The following is a 20,440-nucleotide window of genomic DNA, read 5'->3' as shown; positions in this document are numbered from 1 at the left end:
GGCCAGCAGTTGGAATCCACCAGCTGCACCTTGGAAGCCCTGTGTGGCAGTTCTACTCTGTCCTTTGGGGTCACTATGAATCAGAATCGACTTGATGGCAATGGGTTTGAGTTTGGTTTTTTTGGTTCCTTTAGTTATACATTTTTCTTCTGACATATCAAGATTTATTTTATATTTCCTAAGTGTCTTTTTCCCCCTTTGGTGGTGCTTAATTATTACTTTTTCTTGTATTTTAAAAATTTACTGTGACTGTTACTCCTAGATGTCGTTGGTCAGAGTGAACCGTTATGGTCCCCGGGGAGGGGGAAGAAAAGTACTGAAAGTGAAGAAGAAGAAACCTTCAGTGAAGCAAGAATGGGATGTAAGTCTAGGTGGGATAATATAACATTGTAACATTATTCTGGACCAGTAGTAACATGGCAACATGGCTCAGGTCATTCAAACAGTGCTTCGAATGAGGCTCAGCATGTAATAGGGCAGAATGGGTTTCCAGACATTTACATCGTAGGCCTGGGAGGGAAGAACAGAATCCTTTGGGGAGCTTTTTTAGAACACACGTATCTAGGCTATCACGCCTACCCCTTCTGATGAATTGGAATCTTAAGTGGGTGTGCAGTGTGTCTTTAAAAGAAAAAAGTCCCCCTTCTCAGCTTTGGCTGAAAACTGACTGCTTTAGGGCAACTTTAGCTAACATGATCACTGAAGTCTGAAATTTTTGGTACCTTTTATAGGCTTGCCCAGAGCAATCAGTGATACCCTAGTCATATGATTGGCATTTTGGGTGAAAAAGTGGGTGATCCTTACTTTCTTACCCCTTAGATTGTTTGTTGTTCCCATCCAGAGGCTGATCAATTTCAGTACAAAGGTTCTTCTTGAGATACAACACACGTCTCAAGTGCCTTTGGGTCATATGATCCCGGATTCCTAGCCTGAATGCCCCATACCATTACCAAGGGGACGTATATCTCTTGCAGCCTAGTACTTTGGTTTAGACCGGGAAGTCCCTTCACTTTCCACGTGGAGGGTAAGTCAGGAACTAGCCTGGTATCTCAGGGATTGTTTTGACTTGGAACCTTCCGGGTTGTGGCCAACCACATTAGCCAGATACCCTTGGCAAACTGCTAGCAGCTAGAGATGGGGCAGTGGGACTTCTCTGTGCTTAGATTGTCTTGTTGTCACCAAATTGGCTCTAAAATATAAGGGTGTGACTAAGGAAATGACTGATTAAAAGGAAAAAAAAAAAGCACGTGATAAGTATTGTCTACTTGACACTCGTCACTTTCGGAAGTGCAGTATTTATTCTGATACGCTTTGTAGCTCAAAACGTAATGAAACCCATCATTTGAAATTGCGTTCATAGCCTTCCTCATTTACTTTTTCTTTTCTTCCATGCTGGAAAAAATCTTCATTTTTTGAAGGTGTACTGATCTAGGGAAGGAGTCAGAAGTTACATGGTGTGAAGTCTGGTGAATGATGAAGGAGAAATCAAGCTGAACAATACTGTTTTGAAACAAGATATTTTCTTGAATGGCTTGTAAATTAGCTTGAAGGGAAATCCTGTTGAAAACAGTTGTAAGCAACACTAATGAAATTATTATCTCTTCCCCCATGGGAACAAATTCCAGGCATACCACTTACTTGTATGCCTGGATTTTATTATGGTCGTTATTTAAAACAATTCTCATTACCTTGTATTCGTGCCTTGTTCTTTTGTACATAAATGTTAGAGGGCTAACTTTTAGTGTAGCAAAGACTTGAGCCAGATCTAAACCATGGCCCAAACGTTGGGTCTTTTAGTGTATCAGAAGCTGTTTCACAAGATGCAGTTTTCTTTGTATTTATCATCACTTAGAAGTAAACTCTAACCTGTTTTGTTTCCTGCCTTCCTACATCTGGGTAGCAGAATGGCTGAATTCACACTGGCAAGGCACTGCTTAGAGTGGTGAGGCTGTGCACTGCACAATTCCAGGAGTTCCTATTTACTGAGATGTTAATGACACCTCCTGGAGTTGTGAAACATGGTGGCCCTGCCACGTTGGTCAAATGCCTCTTTGACTTGAGTGGCTATTTCCAAATGTTTTGAAACGATACAGTGCCCCGGAACCTCATCTGTCATTATGGTGGCTTCTGTGCTTAAGGTGGAAACCCTGATGGTGTAATGGCTAAGAGCTACAGCTGCTAACCAAAAGGTCAGCAGTTCGAATCCACCAGGCAGTCCTTGGAAACACCATGGGGCAGTTCTACTCTGCCCTGTAGGGTCGGTATAAGTCAGCATCGTCTTAACCGCAGTGCGGGTTTGGTTTTGGTTTTATCCTTAACGTGTCTGTATGGACACAAACTGAACCACTCTGTTGTGACCATGGAGACCTTGGGTGGTGTAAATGGCTAATGCCCTCGGCTGCTAACTGAAAGGTTGGAGGTTTGAGTCTACCCAGGGGTGCCTTGGAAGAAGGCCTGGTGATTAGCTTCCAAAAATACAGCCACTGAAAACCCTGTGGAGCACAGCTCTACTCTGACACATAACGCTGTCACCGTGAATCGGAATTGACTCAGTGGTGACTGGGCGTGAGTTACAGTGACCACACTTGAGAAATCTTTAGACTTGCCTCTTGGAACCCTGGGACTCCATGAAATACAGTTTGGGAAGTAAAGCTTTAGTTAAGCTTACTCATTTTGACTTACATGCTACCTTGTTATAAAAAACCAAACCCATTGCTGGCAGGTTGAGTCTGCCTCGTAGCGACCCTGTAGGACCGCGTAGAACTGCCCCGTAGGGCTTCCAAGGCTGTGGTCTTTCTGGAAGCAGACTGCCACAGCTTTCTCCCTCAGAGCAGCCGGTGGTCTTAGACCACTGACCTTTCTGTAAGCAACTGGGTGCTCATGCCACCAGGGCTTCTACCTTGTCACATTCGTTGTTTTAATCTAATGTGTACCTGCTTGGTGGATTTAGTGCTTATTTTCTGTCAGACTCCTAAAAATCACCTGTGTTAATATTTAAATTGAAAATACTGTTTCCTGGAAAGCAGGACTCTCTGGTCCCAGAATTTTGAATCCCTTTTCATACATTAAGTGCAGTACATGCTAGAAAACAAAAAGAGAAAACTTTTCTTTTTAAAGATCGTCTTTTTTTGCAGGATACTGTGAATGATCTAACAGTCCATCGGGCAAGTCCTGAAGGTCTGGTAAGTTTAATAGCAAAAGTTAACTAGTTTGTTCAGGTTTTTTTTTTTTTTTTGCTATTTGGTTTCTAGCCTTCAGAATAGAAACCATAAGAAATTCCTGGAAGTTCAGTGACATTTAGTTCTGTTTATGATTACATAGTCGCCTCCTCTCTGACAGTTTAACCTACTGCGGTGGCTTGTGTGTTGCTAGAATGCTGGAAGCTGTACCACCAGTATCTCAAATATCAGCAGGGTTGCCCACGGTGAAAAGGTTTCAGCAGAGCTTCCAGACTAAGACAGACTAGAAAGAAGGGCCTGGTGATCTACTTCTGAAAGTTAGTCAGTGAAAACCTTAGGAATCCCAACAGAATATTGTCCTAAAAAGTGCCTATTAGATTAGAAGGCAGTACACAAGAGCCGCAGTAGTGGACTAAAACATACTGATGATCATGAAGATGGCACAGGACCAACCTTATACATAAGGTTGCTGTGAGTTGGAGCTGACTGGGCAACAACTAACAACAGTCATGCTTGTACAAAATGGAAAAGCATATCTTCTAAACACACTCATTTTAGCTAAGAATATCAGTTAGCATTATGGGATTTTCATTAGATAGGTTAGATTTACAGTCCAGATCTTTCTACTTCAGTATTGCTCTGTATCTATCTGTCTGTCTGTCTGTCTATCTGTCTGTCTACCATTTATCTAATGTAGAGCATTATTGGCTATTATTTCCCTATACAAACTGGTCTAGTCAATGTAATAATTTATCCCTTGAACAAGCCATATGTCCTACTTCTGAGCCCCTATTCATGCTATTTTCAACCTCTTTTCTTTACTTGGATTGCTTTCCTTACTTTCCCCACTACCTATCTGTATTTTACTTGTTTCTTAATTCCAGTTCAAGCCCTACTAATTTTTTTTTGTTTCTGCTGTAGATTTTTTTTGCCACCACTCATCTGTCAGTTTGTTGTACTGTGGTGGCTTGCGTGTTGCTGTGATGCAGGAAGCTCTGCTACCTGTATTTTAAACACCAACAGGGTCACCCATGGTGGACAGGTTTCAGCAGAGCTTCCAGACTAAGACAGACTAGGAAGAAGGACCTGGTGATCTACTTCTGAAAAAACTGGCCAGTGAAAACCTTACGGAGAGCAGCAGAACACTGTCTGATGTAGTGCCGGAAGTTGAGCCCCTCAGGTTGGAAGGCACTCAGAATACAACTGGAGAGGAGCGGTTTTCTCAAAGTAAAGCAACCTTAATGATGTGGATGGAATCAAGCTTCTGGGACGTTCATTTGCTGATGTGGCGTGATTCAAAATGAGAAGAAACAGCTACAAACATCCATTAATAATTGGAACGTGGAATGTACTAAGTATGAATCAAGGAAAATTGGAAGTTGTCAGAAATGAAATGGGACACTTAAAGATCTATATCGTATGCGTTAGTGAGCTGTAATGACTGGTATTGGCCATTTTGAATTGGACAATCCCATGGTGTACTATGCTGGAAATGACATACTGAAGAGGAGTGGTGACACATTCATAATCACAAAGAGCATCTCAAGATCTATCCTGAAATACAGCACTGTCAGTGATAGGATAATATCCTTACATACGACTATTCAAATTTGCATACTAAGGCCAAAGATGAAGAAATTGAAGATTTTTACCAACTTCCGTAGTTTAAATTGATCAAACATGTAATCAAGATGCATTGATAATTACTGGTGTTAGGAGTATGGAAGCTGGAAACAGACAGGAAGATCAGCAGTTGGAAAATATGGCCTTGGTGATAGAAATATGGCCTTGGTGATAGAAATATGGCCTTGGAGATTGCATGATAGAATTTTGTAAGACCGATGACTTACTTATTGGAAATAACTTTTTCCGCAACATAAAAGTTGACTATACACAGGGATCTCGCCAGATGGAATACACAGGAATCAAACGATTACTTCTGTGGAAAGAGATGATGGAGAAGCTCAATATCAGTCAAGTCAGGGGCTGTGGAACAATCAACTGCTAATATGCAAGTTCAAGATGAAGCTGAAGAAAATTAAAACAAGTCCACAAGAGAGCCTAAGTATAACCTTGAGTATATCCCACCTGAATTTAGAGATCATCTGAAGAATAGCTTTACTTGTTGAACACTAATGACCAACGACCAGATGAGTTGTGGTAAGACATCAAGGTCGTTCACATGAAGAAAGCATAATGTTATTAAAAAGATAAGAAAGAAAAGAATAAAACATGTCTGAAGAGACTGTGAAATTTGCTCTTGAATGAAGAGTAGGTGAAGCAAATGGAAGAAACAATGAAGTAAAAGAGCTGAACAGAAGATTTCAAAGGATGGCTGGAGAAGACAAAGTAACACATTGTAATGAAATGTGCAAAAACCTGGAGTTAGAAAACCAAAAAGGAAGAACACGTTCAGCATTTCTCAAGCTGAAAGAACTGAAGGAGTAATTCAAGCCTCAAGGTGCGATATTGAAGGATTCTATGGGAAAAAAAGGAGCCCTGGTGGCACAGTGGTTAAGAGCTCGGCTGCTAACCAAAAGGTCGGCAGCTCGAATCCACCAGCCACTCCTTGGAAACCCAATGGGGCAGCTCTACTCTGTTCTGTAGGATAGCTATGAGTTGGGATCAACTTGACAGCAACGGGTTTGGTTTTTTGGATGGACAATAAATCGAATGATGTAGGAAGCATCAAAAGAAATAAATGAAATAGAAGGTTCTGTTGGTCAAAAAGAATTGGGTGACATTCAGCTGTTTCAGGAGGTGGCATATGATCAGGAACCGATGGTACTGAAGGAAGAAGCCCAAGCTACACGAAGGCATTGGTGAAAAACAAGACTCCAGGAGTTGATGGAATACCAATTGAGATATGTCCACAAACGGATGCAGTGTTGAAAGTGCTCACTTGTCTATGCCAAGAAATTTGGAAGATAGCTACCTGGCCAACTGGCTGCAAGAGAACCATATACATGCCTATTCCAAAGAAAGGTGATCCAAGGGAATGTGGAAATTATTGAACAATATCATTAATATCAAGTGAAATTTTGCAGAAGATAATTTAAAAAATGGTTGCAGCAGTACATTGACAGGGAACTGCCAAAAAGTCAAGCTGGATTCAGAAGAGAATGTGGAACTAGGGATATCATTATGGGTGTTAGATGGACCTTGGCTGAAAGCAGAGAATACCACAAAGGTATTTATTTGTGCTTTATCAACTATGCAAAGGAATTCATCTGTGTGGATCATAACAAATTACGAATAACACTGTGAAGAACGGGAATTCCAAAACACTTAATTGTGCCCATGTAGAACCTGTACATAGACCAAGAGGCAGTTGTTCAAACAGAACAAGGAGATAGTGCATGGTTTAAAAATCAGGAAAAGTATATGTCAGGGTTTTATCTTTTCGCCATACGTATTCAGTCTGTACGCTGAGGAAATAATCCAAGAAGCTGGGCTATAGGAAGAAGAATGCAGCATCAGGATTGATGTAAGGCTTATCAACAACCTACGATATGCAGGTGACACAACCTTGCTTGTTGATAATGAAGAGGATTTGAATCATTTACTGATGAAGATCAAAGACTACAAGCTTCAGTATGGATTACACCTCAACATAAAGAAAACAAAAATCCTCACAACTGGACCAAGAAGCAACATCATGATAAATGGAGACAATATTGACATTGTCAAGGACTTAGTTTTACTTGGATTCTCAAATCAACGCCCATGGAAGCAGCAGTTGAGAAATCAAATGACGTATTGCATTGGGCGGATCTGCTGCAAAGGACCTATTTAAAGTGTCAAAAAGCAAAGATGTTGCTTTGAGGACTAGGGTGTACCTGACTCCAGAGTATACCGTGGTGTTTTCAATTGCCTCATATTGCAGGTGAAAGCTGGACAATGAATAAGAAAGACTACGGAATTGATGCATTTGAATTATGGTGTTGTCAAAGAGTGTTGAATATACCATGGACCATGAGAAGAACAAACAAATCTGTCTTGGAAGAAGCACAGCCAGAATGCTCTTTAGAAGCCTTCATTTCATGTACTTTGGACATGTTATCCGGAAGGACCAGCCTCCTGGAGAGGGACATCATGCTTGGTAAAGTAGAAGTCAGTGAAAAAGAGGAAGACCCTCAACGAGATGGATTGACACACAGTGGCTCCAACAATGGGCTGGCTTAAGCATGGTAATGACTGAGGATGGCACAAGACCAGGCAGTGTTTTGTTCTGTTGTACTTGGGGTTGCTGTGAGTCAGAACCAGCCAGACAGTACCGAACAACAACAACAAAATCAATTTGGGAGTTTTTAGATGGGTGCAAACGGTGAACACATTTGGTTGCTAAGTGAAAGGTTGGAGCTTCAGGTCCTCCCAGAGGCTCCTTGGAAGAAAGTCCTAGCAATCTTCTAAAAAATCAGCCATTGAAAACCTTATTGAGCACAGTTCTACTCGGACACACACAGGGTCACCATGAGTCATAATTAACAGCAGCTGGTGATTTTGGTTTAAAATCAATTAGCAGGTGAAAATCAGCATGTTTTTAATAAAATGGAATGGAGAATAGAAAATATAAGAGCACGCTTTGGTAATAAAGTTAAGAATTGTTTCATTAAACTTTTTGGTTACGTATGCAGTTATATAAACAGACACACGCTTACTGAGCTCAAGGTTAAACAGGCAAAACCACTGAGTCGCCTTAGGTGTAAATCACACCCATTTCATGAAAATCACATCGTTGCCACAGATAACAGGGCAGCATTTTTATAGCCTTGCCGATGGTGTCATGTGGAAGTGGGACATGGGAGGTGTAAAAATCCAGGGAAGCAGAGGTCCTAAAGCAGAAGCAGAAATGAGAGCCAGTGGTATTAAGATTTGTAGGAGTTCACTGAGGTGGTTAAAGGGTAAAAGCAAACATTTGGCTTTATAAATTCTGTAATACTAACAAAATCCCTATGTCGCCTAATAAAATACTCTGCTGAGTTTTTACCAGGTAATAAGAAGTCAGTCCATTAAGAGACTAAAAATTGAGTATTATATAAGAACTCTATTTGGATTCTGATTCATACAAACTGAAAATGACATTTTTGAGGCAATCAGGGAAATTTGAATGTGTAGTGAGTATTCACTAATACCAAAGAATTTTTGTTACTTTTGTTAGGTGTGATAATGGCATTGTGGTTATGTCAGAAAATGTTCACGTATTTAAAAATGCGTGTCGAAAGAGTGAATGGCACGTTGTCCGGGATTTGCTTAAAGCTTGTGCAGCCGAGTGAAAAAGGGTGTGATCATGAAGCCACCGTGGCAAAACCTTGATAACTGTTAAATCCAGATGAGTGGTATATGAGTTATTTTTACTATCTCTACTTCACGTAAGTTGGAAAATTTTCATAACAAAAAAATTTTAAGTTAATTAGGTATCATTATTATCCTCAATCAAGAATTAGGGAGCACCTAGTATGATTAAGGAAACCCTGGTGGCGTAGTGGTTAAGTGCTACGCCTGCTAACCGGAAGGCTGGCAGTTAGAATCCACCAGGCCCTCCTTGGAAACCCTCTGGGGCAGTAGTTCTCCTCTGTCCTATAGGGTCGCTATGAGTCGGGATCGACTCGACAGCAGTGGGTTTGGTTTTACTGTGATTAAGACTCTGAATTAACCATTAGATCCACAAAGTTGTAATGGATGTGGCCCCTGCCTCTCAAAGCATTAACAGCCTGACCAGGGAGATCAAGCATACACATATAGAGATAAATGATAGGCATTAGACGGCATTTACCCAGTGCCTCATGTAGGTAGTAAGTGCAACAGTACGGAGGAGATACCACCTTTGGGGTAGTTTCAAAGAGTGGGACTTGAAACTTACTGCAGAGCTATAGTAATCAAGACATGGTGTACTGGCATAAGGACAGACAGATAGATATATAGGTCATTTGAGTAGAAATAAGCCCTTATATTTGTGGTCAGTTGATTTTCAACAAAGGTGCCAAGACAGTTAAATGGGGAAAGAATTATCTTCAACAAATAGTGCTGAGACACTTGGCTATCCACATGAAAGACAATAAAGATGTATCCCTATCTCACACCATATAAAGAAAATTAACTCAAAATATAAAAACTAAAACTTTAAAACTCTTAGAAGAAAACATAGGAATAAATTTTTACACCCTGTGTTAGGCAGTAGTTTTCTTTAGATCACCAAAGCATGAACAAAGAAAGATGAGGCAAATTAGACTTCATCAAAATTACAATCTTTGGTGCCTCAATGGACACTGTCAAGAAAGTGAAAATAAAACCCACAGAATGGAAGAAAATATTTACAAATCACGTATCTGATAAGGGCCTTGTATCAAGAATACATAAGAGCTCTCACAGCTCAACAGTAAAAAGCTAAATAACCCAGTTTGAAAATGAGCATAGGATTTGAGTAGACATTTCTCCAAACCAGAAATACCAGTTGACCAGTCCAAGCACACGAATAGATACTCTACATCATTAGTCATTAGGGAAGTGCATATCAAAACTACAATTAAAAAAACAACTTGGTACCCACTAAGGAGCCCTGGTCACGTAGTGGTCAAGAGCTCAGCTGCTAACGGAAAGGCCAGCAGTTCAAATCCCCCAGCCACTCCTTGGAAACCCTTGGGGCGTCCACAGTTCTGCTCTGCCCTGTAGGTTCCCTGTGAGTCAGGATCGACTCGATGGCACATGACAATGACAAGGAGACTGAAACCAAAGTGACAGACGATACTAGGTGAGTTGGTGAAGATGTGGGGAAATTGGAACTCTGATACGTTGCTGATAAAATTATAAAACGGTGCAGCTGCTTCTCAAAAACCGTTTGGCAGTCCCTCCAAATGTTAAACACGGTGACTGCAGGACCCAGCAGTTCCACTCCGGGGACACACCCAAGGGAAGCGAAGCGTATGTCCGCACAACAGCTTGAAAACAAGTGTCCGTGACAGCGTTATTCGTAATAAACAAAAAGTAGAAACCCAGAGGTGAGCCAACAGAGTGTGGAAGTTTACTGAACGGTCTCATTAATATTACATGCAAGCAAAATTTCGTTGACGGTAATTTCAAAAGCAGCAGCAGCAGTACATTGTCAGGGAACTGCCAGAAAGTCAGCAACGAAAAAAGACCCAAATGCCCATCACCTGATGAATGGATAAACAAAGGTGGTATATCCGTACAGTGGAATATTATTCAGCAGTAAAGAAGAGTGAAGTGCTGATACGTGGTGTGGCGTGAATGAACTTGAAAACAGTACGCTAAGTAAAAGAAGCTGGTCACGAGGGACTACACATACTGCATGAATCCATTAATATAAACGTCCAGAAAAGGCAAATCGGTAGAGACAGAAAGGAGATTAGTGGCTGCCAGGGCCTGGGGAAGGGGAGAATGAGGAGGGACTGCTGGTGATTATGGGGTTATCTTTGAGATGAGAAAAGTGTTCTGGAATTAAATTCTGGTCATGGTTATGCAACTCTACAAATATACCAGAAACCTCTAAATTGCATGCTTTAAAAGGGTGAATTTTATGGTATGTGAGTTACATCTCAGTGAAGCTTATACTAAGGAAAAAAATCTAGTGTTACATGCCAGGGAGTTGGGTCCCATTCATAGTGACCCTGTGTGCAGTGGAAAGGAACATAGCCTGGTCTGGCGCCATCCTCACAATCGTTGCTGTGTTTGGGACCATTGTTGCAGCCACTGTGTCAGTCCCTCTCATTGAGGGCCTTCCTCTTTTTCACTGACCTGCTTTACCAAGCATGATGTTCTCCAGGAACTGGTCCCTCCTAATAACATGTCCAAAGTAAGTGAGATGGCATCTCACCATCCTTGCTTCCAAGGAGCGTTCTGGCTGTACTTCTTCCAGGACAGACTTGTGCATTCTTCTGGCAGTCCATGGTATATTCAGTATTCTTTGCCAACACCATGGTTCAAAGGCATCTGTTCTTTGATCTTTCTTATTCATTGTCCAGCTTTTGCATGCATGCAAGGCGATTGAAAATATTGTGAAAAATATGGTGAAAGGATACAGCCTTGACGCACATCTTTCCTAATTTTAAAATCTAAAATTAAAAAAAAAAAATGATTTTACTCCCCACTAAATGAGTGCCAACTTGCAGCTTGAAAAACACTGATTTACTGGATAGTCCTATACAAAGGAAATAGAAATTGATACTTTTTATTTGCTTTTTAGCTAAGCTTACTAGTTCTAAATACTTTTTTTAAAATCATTTTTGAAAACTTAGAGGACTGACAAATTTGAGTGTGAATATATATAAATACACATATATGTTGGACCAGAAGGAATAAAAAAATGGATGAACTAGACCAGATGGTGGGCTCCCACCATCTGAATCGGCTACATCTTTGTTCCTGAAATATCATAATACTTTTTTTTCCTATGTAGTTGCGTCGTCATGAAATACACAAATCGAAGAATAGAGCATTAGCCCACTGGGAACTCCAAGAAAAAGCTTTAAAGAGAAAATGGAGGAAGCAGAAACCAGAAGCTTCCAATCTTGAGAAAAGGAGGCTGGCTATCATGAAGGAGGTAATGCTAAACTTTATTATCTTTTAGAAGGAAAATAAGGTGATTTCTCTCCCTTTTTCCCACATTTACACTCTAGAGAGACTAAAAAAACCAGCAAAGTGACCATTAGGGTGTAGTATGGTGGTTTGAATTTCTCCCCAGCTTACCAGCTATGTGGCCTTATACAAGTTGTTTAATGTCTCAGCCTTAATTTTCTCATCTTTAAGATGGAGATAACATTACTTGTCTGAACATGTTAATGAGATTTCAGAGATATAACACTTGTAAAGTGGTTAAGTACAGTCCTTGGCACATGGTTAATGCCTTACATATACATATAAACCCATTAAAAAAAAAAAACGCCCTTTACTGTCTGGTTGATTCTGACTCATAGTGCCCTATAGGACAGAGTAGAGCTGCCCCATAGGGTTTCCAAGGAGCGGCTGGTAGATTCCAACTTGCTGACCTTTTGGTTGTCAGCTGAGCTCTTAACCACTGCGCCACCAGGGCTCCACATACATATGTATACCAAAATCCAAAACCAAACCTGTTGCCGTCAAATCGATTCCGACTCATAGTGACCCTATAGGACAGAGTAGAACTGCTCGCTATGGTTTCCAAGGAGTGCCTGGTGGATTTGAACTGCTGACCTTTTGGTTAGCAGCTGTAGCTGTTAACCACTAGCAACTGTAATTGTTTTTCTCAGTTTCACAGCGGGGCTTTTGGATCACTTTGGGAAAAAACTGTGTGTTTATCCGATTTGTAAGCCCCCTGTTTTTGGCTCAACCTTTTGCCAGACGTGGGGTATTTGGATAAATAATCAGGTGTTGTGGAGCAAGAAACAGTATGGGAAATAAGACAGTGAGTTTCATTTTTTTGTTTTTGTGTATAACCCGTTGCTGTCGAGTTGATTCCGACTCATAAGTGTACCATAATTTATCCAGTCCTTTATTGGTGAATATTTAGATTGTGTATTAGAGTACAGTTTAAACATCTGGTGGGGGGACCCCAAAATATGGTGGTTTAAACAAAACAGAAATTTATTCCTTAGGACACAGTTTAGAGGTAAGGTGGCCCTGCTGTCCTTTATAACATGGCTTCCATCTCCAAGGACAGGCTGGCTGCTCCAGCTTCCTCCAGTTTATTCCATCCAGTAGGAAGCAGGAAAGAGAGTGCCTGCTGTTCCTTTTTGTGTACCATCCAGAAGTTCCGGCTCATCTCCCGTTGACCAGAACTTTGTCACATGGCTGTTCCCACCTGCAAGGGCTGGGATATCCATCTGTGTACTTGGCTCAAGTTTAATGTGGAAGAAGGGATATTGGTGGACAAGTAGCAGTGTCTCTGCTCACAGACTGTTTCCTGCCTTGCCATAATAAATAATGTAATGAATACTCTTGAATATGCTTTTGGGTACATGTCTGAGGATAAATTCTGAGAAGTAGAATTATTGAGTCAAAGGATACGTGCATCTGTTATTTTGACATTGCTAAATTTATAATGTCTTTGTTTAAGGGATGTGATTAGACCAAAGGAAGAAGATCCCTTGAGCATGTCCTGTTTAATCAGTGTGTATCAGCCATTAGGACCCATCCCGCTAAAGCTGGAGCTCTCGGGAACCTAGGTTAGCACAAGTTAAGGGAAAAACCCTTTGACCGGCAGAAGCTTCGATTTCATTTGCTTGTGATGTACCTCTGCTATGGGAGTCAGGCAAATTAGGGTCCACGTCTAACTCAGAGACAGGGAGCCTTTCACAAAGACACTGTAAATGCCAAAATTATACTGACTTCCCAGATGTCTTTGTAATCTCCCAATTCCTCCTGGTTTCTGTTATCATGGAATAAAAAGGCTGGCGTGACAGGTTTCTGACGTTGTTGCAGGGAACTTAGCTGATCCATTGATAACTCAGGGTGTACACCCCCACCCTAAGTTTGGCCTTGTGCTCTGTAAACCCACCTGGGGAAACAGTATATGCAGTTGGGTTTACAGAGATGGCTTTACCTATTAGGATGTGCCTTATCAGAAAAGAGTACTAGAACAATCTAGAAGGAGCAAAGGAAAGCCAGTCCACTGTTTTGGCCACTTAAACCACCTGCCCCAAGGAGTCAGGCAGAGACTAACAAAGGGCAGCAGTTTTACTCGAGACCTCATTATAACTCGTCTCAGGTCTCCATATTAGTAAGATTGTTCCCCCACCATCTGCTTCTTTCGATTGCATCTAGTTATTTCGAGACAAAGCCAGTGCTTATTTTTTTAGATAAGAAAGTCTTCAAACTACATTAGGAAATACACGTGGCGTAATTTTTCTAATATAAAGGTAGACGACACTGATCAACTAATGCTCTTTCTTAAGCTCTCATTGCAGGTACTTGCAAGATAGTTAACCAGGGATAGAGATTTGGTTCATGGCATCATGTAGGTTTTAACTACGTTCTTAAACATCTCTGTAGTGCTGTATGGTTTTTCAGAGTGTCCACATCTCCCTAACACCCCTGTGGGCTTGGGGAAGTGGGCATAGCTCCATTTACGCATCAGAAAACTGAGCTTAAAGAAGTTGGATTTTGCTTTGTATCCCTTGACTGGCCCTAGAACCCCAGTCTTCCGGCTCCAAATGTGCTCTTGGCCTTAGACCATTTCAAAGTTGATCCTCTTTGTGGAAGGACCAAATCGGGACCTTTGTTCTCATCGATGGAACCAACTTGCTTGGCTATAGGAAAAGAAGAGAAAGTAAGAATGTGATTCTTGCGCTTTTTCTCGGTGCCTTAAAACGGTAACTGAATTCTGGTAAGACTATTTTTTTTTTTTTATTTATAGTTACCAGATGTTTTACTGATTTGAGTCAGTGTTGGAAACCCACCGTTTCCAGATTTGAGACTCTTTCAACTTAATGATGCCACCTAGTGGTGGTGGATGGAGGTGACTTACTTTTACTCTGGGCTTTGGCCTTGCCAACTCTGACATTTTCTAAGTTGGAAGCACATAAGAAATAGAACTTCTATGATTTTTGGAGTTCCCACCTCTCCAGTATAGAAAACTGACTGGTTTATAAAAACAGAAGCAATACACTTTCTGTTTAATCTCCCCAAACTTACATTTTACATCGTGTTGTTTTAAGCTGTGGCTCATGACCCATTAGCGTATTACGAAATCACTTTAGTGGTTGAAATACCTCTGAGTTTTTGGTTCAGAGATTCATACCTCTGAGTTTACAGCTCAAAGATTCATATTCTTAATCGCTGTATTTCAAACTGCGGATCACGACTCTTTAATAGATTGTAAAATCAAGCTTGTGAATTGTAACCATCATTTTAAAAAATGAAATAGAATAGAAATTAAAAAGAAAATATCTGAGTGGTTCTCATGGAGTTAGATACAGTTTCTGTGGAACTTTTATTTCAGTGACACGTATCTGTGTGTGTGTGTGTATGTGTGTACTGGCTCATGATTTAATATGTATGTTTTAGTGTGGTTTATAGGCAATCATTTGAAAACAACTAATTATGACATTAGCCTCATCTACTAGTTTTTGTTATTAGGTACTGGTGAGTTGGTTCCAACTCATAGTGACCCTATTATAACAGAGTGAAACGACACACTGCCCTGTCCTGCGCCATCCTCACAGTCGTCGTTTATGCTTGAGCCCATCCCATTGTTGTAGCCACTGTGTCAGCCTATCTCACTGAGGGTCTTCCTCTTTTTTGCTGACCTCCTACTTTACTAAGCATGATGTTCTTCTCCAGAGACTGTTCCCTACCAATAACGTGCCCAATGTATGTGAGACAAAGTCTCGCCATCCTTGCCTCTAAGGAGCATTCTGGCGGTACGCCTTCCAAGACAGACTTGTTCGTTCTTCTGACAATCTATGGTACATTCAGTATTCTTTGCCAACACCGTAATTCAAAGGCGTCAGTTCTTCTTCAGTCTTCCTTATTTATTCTCTACCTTTGCCGTGCACGTGAGGTGATTGAAATTTCATGGCTTGGGTCAGGTATGCCTTAGTCCTCAAAGTGACATCTTTGCTTTTTAACACTTTAAAGAGGTCTTTTGCATCAGGTTTGCCCAGTGCAATATGTCATTTGATTTCTTGACTGCTGCTCTCATGGGTGCTGATTGTGGATCCAAGTAGAACGAAATCCTTGACAATGTCAGTTTTTTGTCCGTTTATCATGATCCAGTTGTGAGGATTTTTGTTTTCTTTATGTTGAGGTGCAATTCATACTGAAGGCTGTAGTCTTTGATCTTCATCAGCAAGTGCTTCAAGTCCTCTTTGGTTTCAGCAAGCAAGGTTGTGTCATCTGCATATCATAGGTTGTTAATGAGTCTTCCTCCAGCCCTGATGCCATGATCTTCACGTAGTCCAACTTCTTGGGTTAATTTGCTCAGCATACAGATTGGATAAGTATGGTGAAAGGATGAAACCATGATGCATACCTCTCCTGACCTTAAACCGTGGAATACCACCTTGTTCTGTTGGAACGACTGCCTCTTGGTCTATGTACAAGTTCCTCATGAGCACAATGAAGTGTTCTGGAATTCCCATTCTTCACAGTGTTATCCATAATTTGTTATGATCCACACAAGCAAATGTATTGGCATGGTCAATAAAAGGTAAACATCTTTCTGGTATTCTCTGCTTTCAGCCAAGACCCACCTGACATCGGGAGTGATATCCCTGATTCCACGTCCTCTTCTGAATCCAGCCTGACTTTCTGGCAGTTCCCTGCCATGATGTACCACTACAACTGCTTTGGAATGACCTTCAGCAAAGTCTTACTGGCGTGTGATATAATGATATCGTTTGATAGTTTCTGCATTCTGTTGGATCATCTTTTTTTGGAATGGGCGCAAATATGGATCTCTTCCAGTCAGCTGGCCAGGTAGCTGTCTTCCAAATTTCTGGACATAGACGAGTGAGCACCTCCAGCACTGCATCTGTTTGTTGAAACATCTCAACTGGTATTCCACCAATTCCTGGAGCCTCGTTTTCCACGAATGCCTCTAGTGCAGCTTGGACTTCTTCCTTCAGTACTGTTGATTCTTGATTACATGCCACCTCTTGAAATGGTTGAACGTTGTCCAGTTCTTTTTGGTACAGTGACTCTATGTATTCCTTCCATTTTCTTTTGATGCTTCCTGCATCTTTCATTCTTTTCCCCATAGAATTCTTCAGTACTGCTACTCGAGGCTTGAATTTTTTCTTCAGTTCTTTCAGCTTGAGAAATGCCGAATGTACTCTTCCCTGTTGGTTTTCTAACTCCAGGTCTTTGCATATACCGTTATAGTACTTTACTTTGTCTTCTCGAGCTGTCCTTTGAAATCTTCTGTTCAGCTCTTATACTTCGTCATTTTTTCTGTTCACTTTAGGTGTGCTATATTCAAGAAAAAATTTCAGTCTCTTCTGACATCCATTTTGGTCTTTTCTTTCTTTCCTGTCTTTTTAATGACCTATTACTTTTTTCATGTATCATATCCTTGATGTCATTCACAACTCATCTGGTCTTTGGTCATTAGTGTTCAATGAGTCAAATCTGTTTTTGAGGTGGTATCTGAATATAGTTGGGATATGCTCGATGTTGTAGTTTGGCTCTCATGGACTCGCTCTAATTTTCTTCAGCTTCAACTCAAACTAGCATACGAGCAATTGATGGTCTTTTCTGCAGTCGGCCCCTGGCCTTGTTCTGACTGATGATATTGAGCTTCTCCATCATCTCTTTCCACAGGTGTAGTCATTTTGATTCCTGTGTATTCCATCTCGTGAGGTCCACGTGTGTAGGCTCCTTTTATGTTGCTGAAAAAGGGTATTCACAGTGAAGAAGTCGTTGGTCTTGCAAAATTCTGTCATGCAATCTCCAGCGTAGTTTCTGTCACCAAGGCCGTATTTTCTAACTACTTATCCTTTTTTGTTTCCAACTTTTGCATTCCAATCGCCAGGAATTATCAGTGCCTCTTGATTGCATGTTTGATCAATTTCAGACTGCAGAAGTTGGTAAAAATCTTTAATTTCTTCCTCTTTGGCCTTGGTGGTTGGCGCGTAAATTTGAATAGTAGTCATGTTAACTGGTCTTCCTTGTAGCCACGTGGATATTGTCCTATCACTGACAACGTTGTACGGCAGGACAGATCTAGAAATGTTCTTCCTGACGACGAATGTGACACCATTGTCTTCAGTTTGTCATTCCTGGCATAGTAGACCATGTGATTGTCTGATTCAAAGTGGCTGATACCAGTCCATTTCAGCTCACTGATGCCTAGGATATCGATCTTAGATAAGATCAATATTTCATTTTTGTTGACTTCCAATTTTCCTCATTCCTATGGCATGCATTCCACATTCATATTATTAATGAACATTTGCAGCTGTTTCTTCTCATTGTGAGTCATGCCACATCAACAAATAAAGGTCCTGAAAGCTTGACTCCATACATGTTAGTGAGGTGGACTCTGCTTTGAGGAGGCAGCTCTTCCCCAGTTGTATTTTGAGTGCCTTCTAACCTGAGGGGCTCATCTTCCGGCCCTATACCAGACAGTGTTCTTCTGCTGTCCATAAGGTTTTCATTGGCCAGTTTCTCAGAAGTAGACCACTAGGTCCTTGTTCTTAGTCTGCCTTAGTCTAGAACCTCTTCTCAAACCTGTTCACCATGGGTGACCCTGCTGGTATTTGAAACACTGGTGACATAGCTTCTAGCATCACAGCAACAGGCTAGTAAGAGAAACTGACAGGCAAGTGGTGGCACCTACGAGTACTTAATGATACTGCCGCTGAAGGATTTTTAAAAGGAGGTAGGTGCCTGTGTTTGTTTTCATGCTCTATGCCTCTGTATGGACTTCTCCTTTGTAATTTGAAAAGTGTTTTTGTTTTTATTTTTTTAATAATATTTATCATTCACGCACATCTAGATTCTTTCTGATCAATACCAGATGCAGGATGTATTGGAAAGATCTGATCATTTGATGGCTGCAGCAAAAGATCTTTTTGTTGATTTTCCTCGTCGGCGCACAGGTAAATTTGCCAATTCATACAAAAGCTTCTTTTTCTTGTTATCTGTAGCCTGCAGCTGAGCATTTAGAATTTAAAATCCTTTCTCAGGCATTTATTATTTGTGTTACAAGTATTCTAGGGTATATAGTCTCTGTGGTTGTTATGCTTGAATTTATTATAATGTGTTTGCTTTCAACTATGAATATAACTATTGCCAGTTACTCAGATAAGGAAAGGTAAATTGTTATTGTCTATTAAAATATGTTATGGTGCAATGAACAGCATTCCAAAATTATAAAATATGACTCATTTTTTGGTTTATTGATACTAAATTACCATATAATTAAAATATTTGTATATATAATTTGATTAAAGCTTAGTTTGAAACCTAAAGCACCATCAATCTCTCTTGAAAAGGAATTTTTCCTCTTGTTAGATATACAGAATTATTTATTTTAGTGTGCATATACTACATTGTTACCATAATCTAGCAAGCCGATCGTTAGTTTTTAGTTTAATATTTGAATCCTGGCTTGGTTACTTGTTAGTGCAACTGGGCAACTTGCTTAGTGTCTTTCTTCTGAGTTTCAGTTTAATGCTGTAAAATGAAGGTCCGGATAGTACCTACCTCATAGCGTTTCGTGAGGATAAAGCGAGTTAACATAGGAAAAGCATCTGCAGCGGTGCCCAGAATGTAGTAAGGCTGTGTCAGTGTGAGCTACGTGATTGCTTTAGATTTCTTTGTGGTGCAAACCTATGGCAGTGCATAGCACTTGCCGCGTCAGTTTAATGAAATGAACCCAAACCATTATGGCTTATTTTCCTTTGCAGGGTTTCCGAATGTGACAATGGCTCCCGATTCCTCTCAGAGTCCCATTGTAGTGAACGAAGACCCTGTCACCCAGTCCATTCTGAGTGAATCTGTCATTGACCCTCAGGTAATGTGCTCTGTTCCCAGCCACCGTACTCAAGCAAAAATTGAAGTTTAAGCTGAGGTAGGCATTATGGCAAAATTTTTAAAAGCTTAAATATCAAGAAAGGCAAAGTTGTGGTTGCTAGAAATGCTCCTACTCACTTTTCATGAGTGATGTTTGTGTTACTATAGGAGAGCGTAAAAGTGGCTAACATTTCCTGAGTGCTTACTTAGGAGGTATTTACCATTACATCTCCATTTAACAGGTGAAGAAACTCAGAAAAGACTCACAAAAATTAAGTGATTTGTCTAAGGGCTCGTAACCAGTTAGTGTCAGAGAAGAGACTGAACCCTGGCCGTTGGCTCCACAGGACTGTGCCACCATCTACCATTACGGAGACAGCAGGGCGCTTTTTCACGTCCCACCTTGAAGTCAAGTGGATCTGTGCTCCTCTTCTGCTGCTTACCAGCTATTTGATCTTAAGATATCTGACGTGGCTCGGAGTAGTTTTTTGTTGCTGTCAAATGGGAATAGAATGTATCTGATATGGTTTTCGCAAGAATCGGCTTGTTACCTGCTGTGCCACGATAAATAATGTAACGACTATCCTTGAATATGCTTTTTCATTAAACATTAGTTCCTTCTAATCTATTAATGTTCCACTGCTATTCATAAGGTTTTCACTAGCTAATGCTTTTCAGGAGTAGACTGCCAGGTCCTTCTGCAAAGGACCTCTTCAGAGTGTTGAAGAGCAAAGATGTCACCCTGAAGACTAAGGTGCGCCTGACCCAAGCCATGGTATTTTCAATCACATCATATGCATGTGAAAGCT

General features: G+C 40.7%; 1 protein-coding gene across 1 annotated transcript in view; it reads left to right on the top strand.

Moving 5' to 3' along the window:
* Positions 1-262: 262 nt before the first annotated feature.
* Positions 263-20,440, top strand: part of SPICE1 (spindle and centriole associated protein 1) — a 102,153-nt gene continuing 81,975 nt past the window's right edge. Inside the window, exons 1-5 of the mRNA XM_010592948.3 lie at positions 263-361; positions 3,135-3,182; positions 11,596-11,739; positions 18,613-18,715; positions 19,526-19,632. Coding sequence (XP_010591250.1) covers positions 263-361; positions 3,135-3,182; positions 11,596-11,739; positions 18,613-18,715; positions 19,526-19,632 — 501 coding nt within the window. The remainder of the gene's footprint in view (positions 362-3,134; positions 3,183-11,595; positions 11,740-18,612; positions 18,716-19,525; positions 19,633-20,440) is intronic.

The sequence above is a fragment of the Loxodonta africana genome, chromosome 1, assembly GCF_030014295.1.
Source record: "Loxodonta africana isolate mLoxAfr1 chromosome 1, mLoxAfr1.hap2, whole genome shotgun sequence".
In the NCBI taxonomy this organism is placed as follows: Eukaryota; Metazoa; Chordata; class Mammalia; order Proboscidea; family Elephantidae; genus Loxodonta; species Loxodonta africana.
This window is presented reverse-complemented; position numbering and strand designations above follow the sequence as displayed.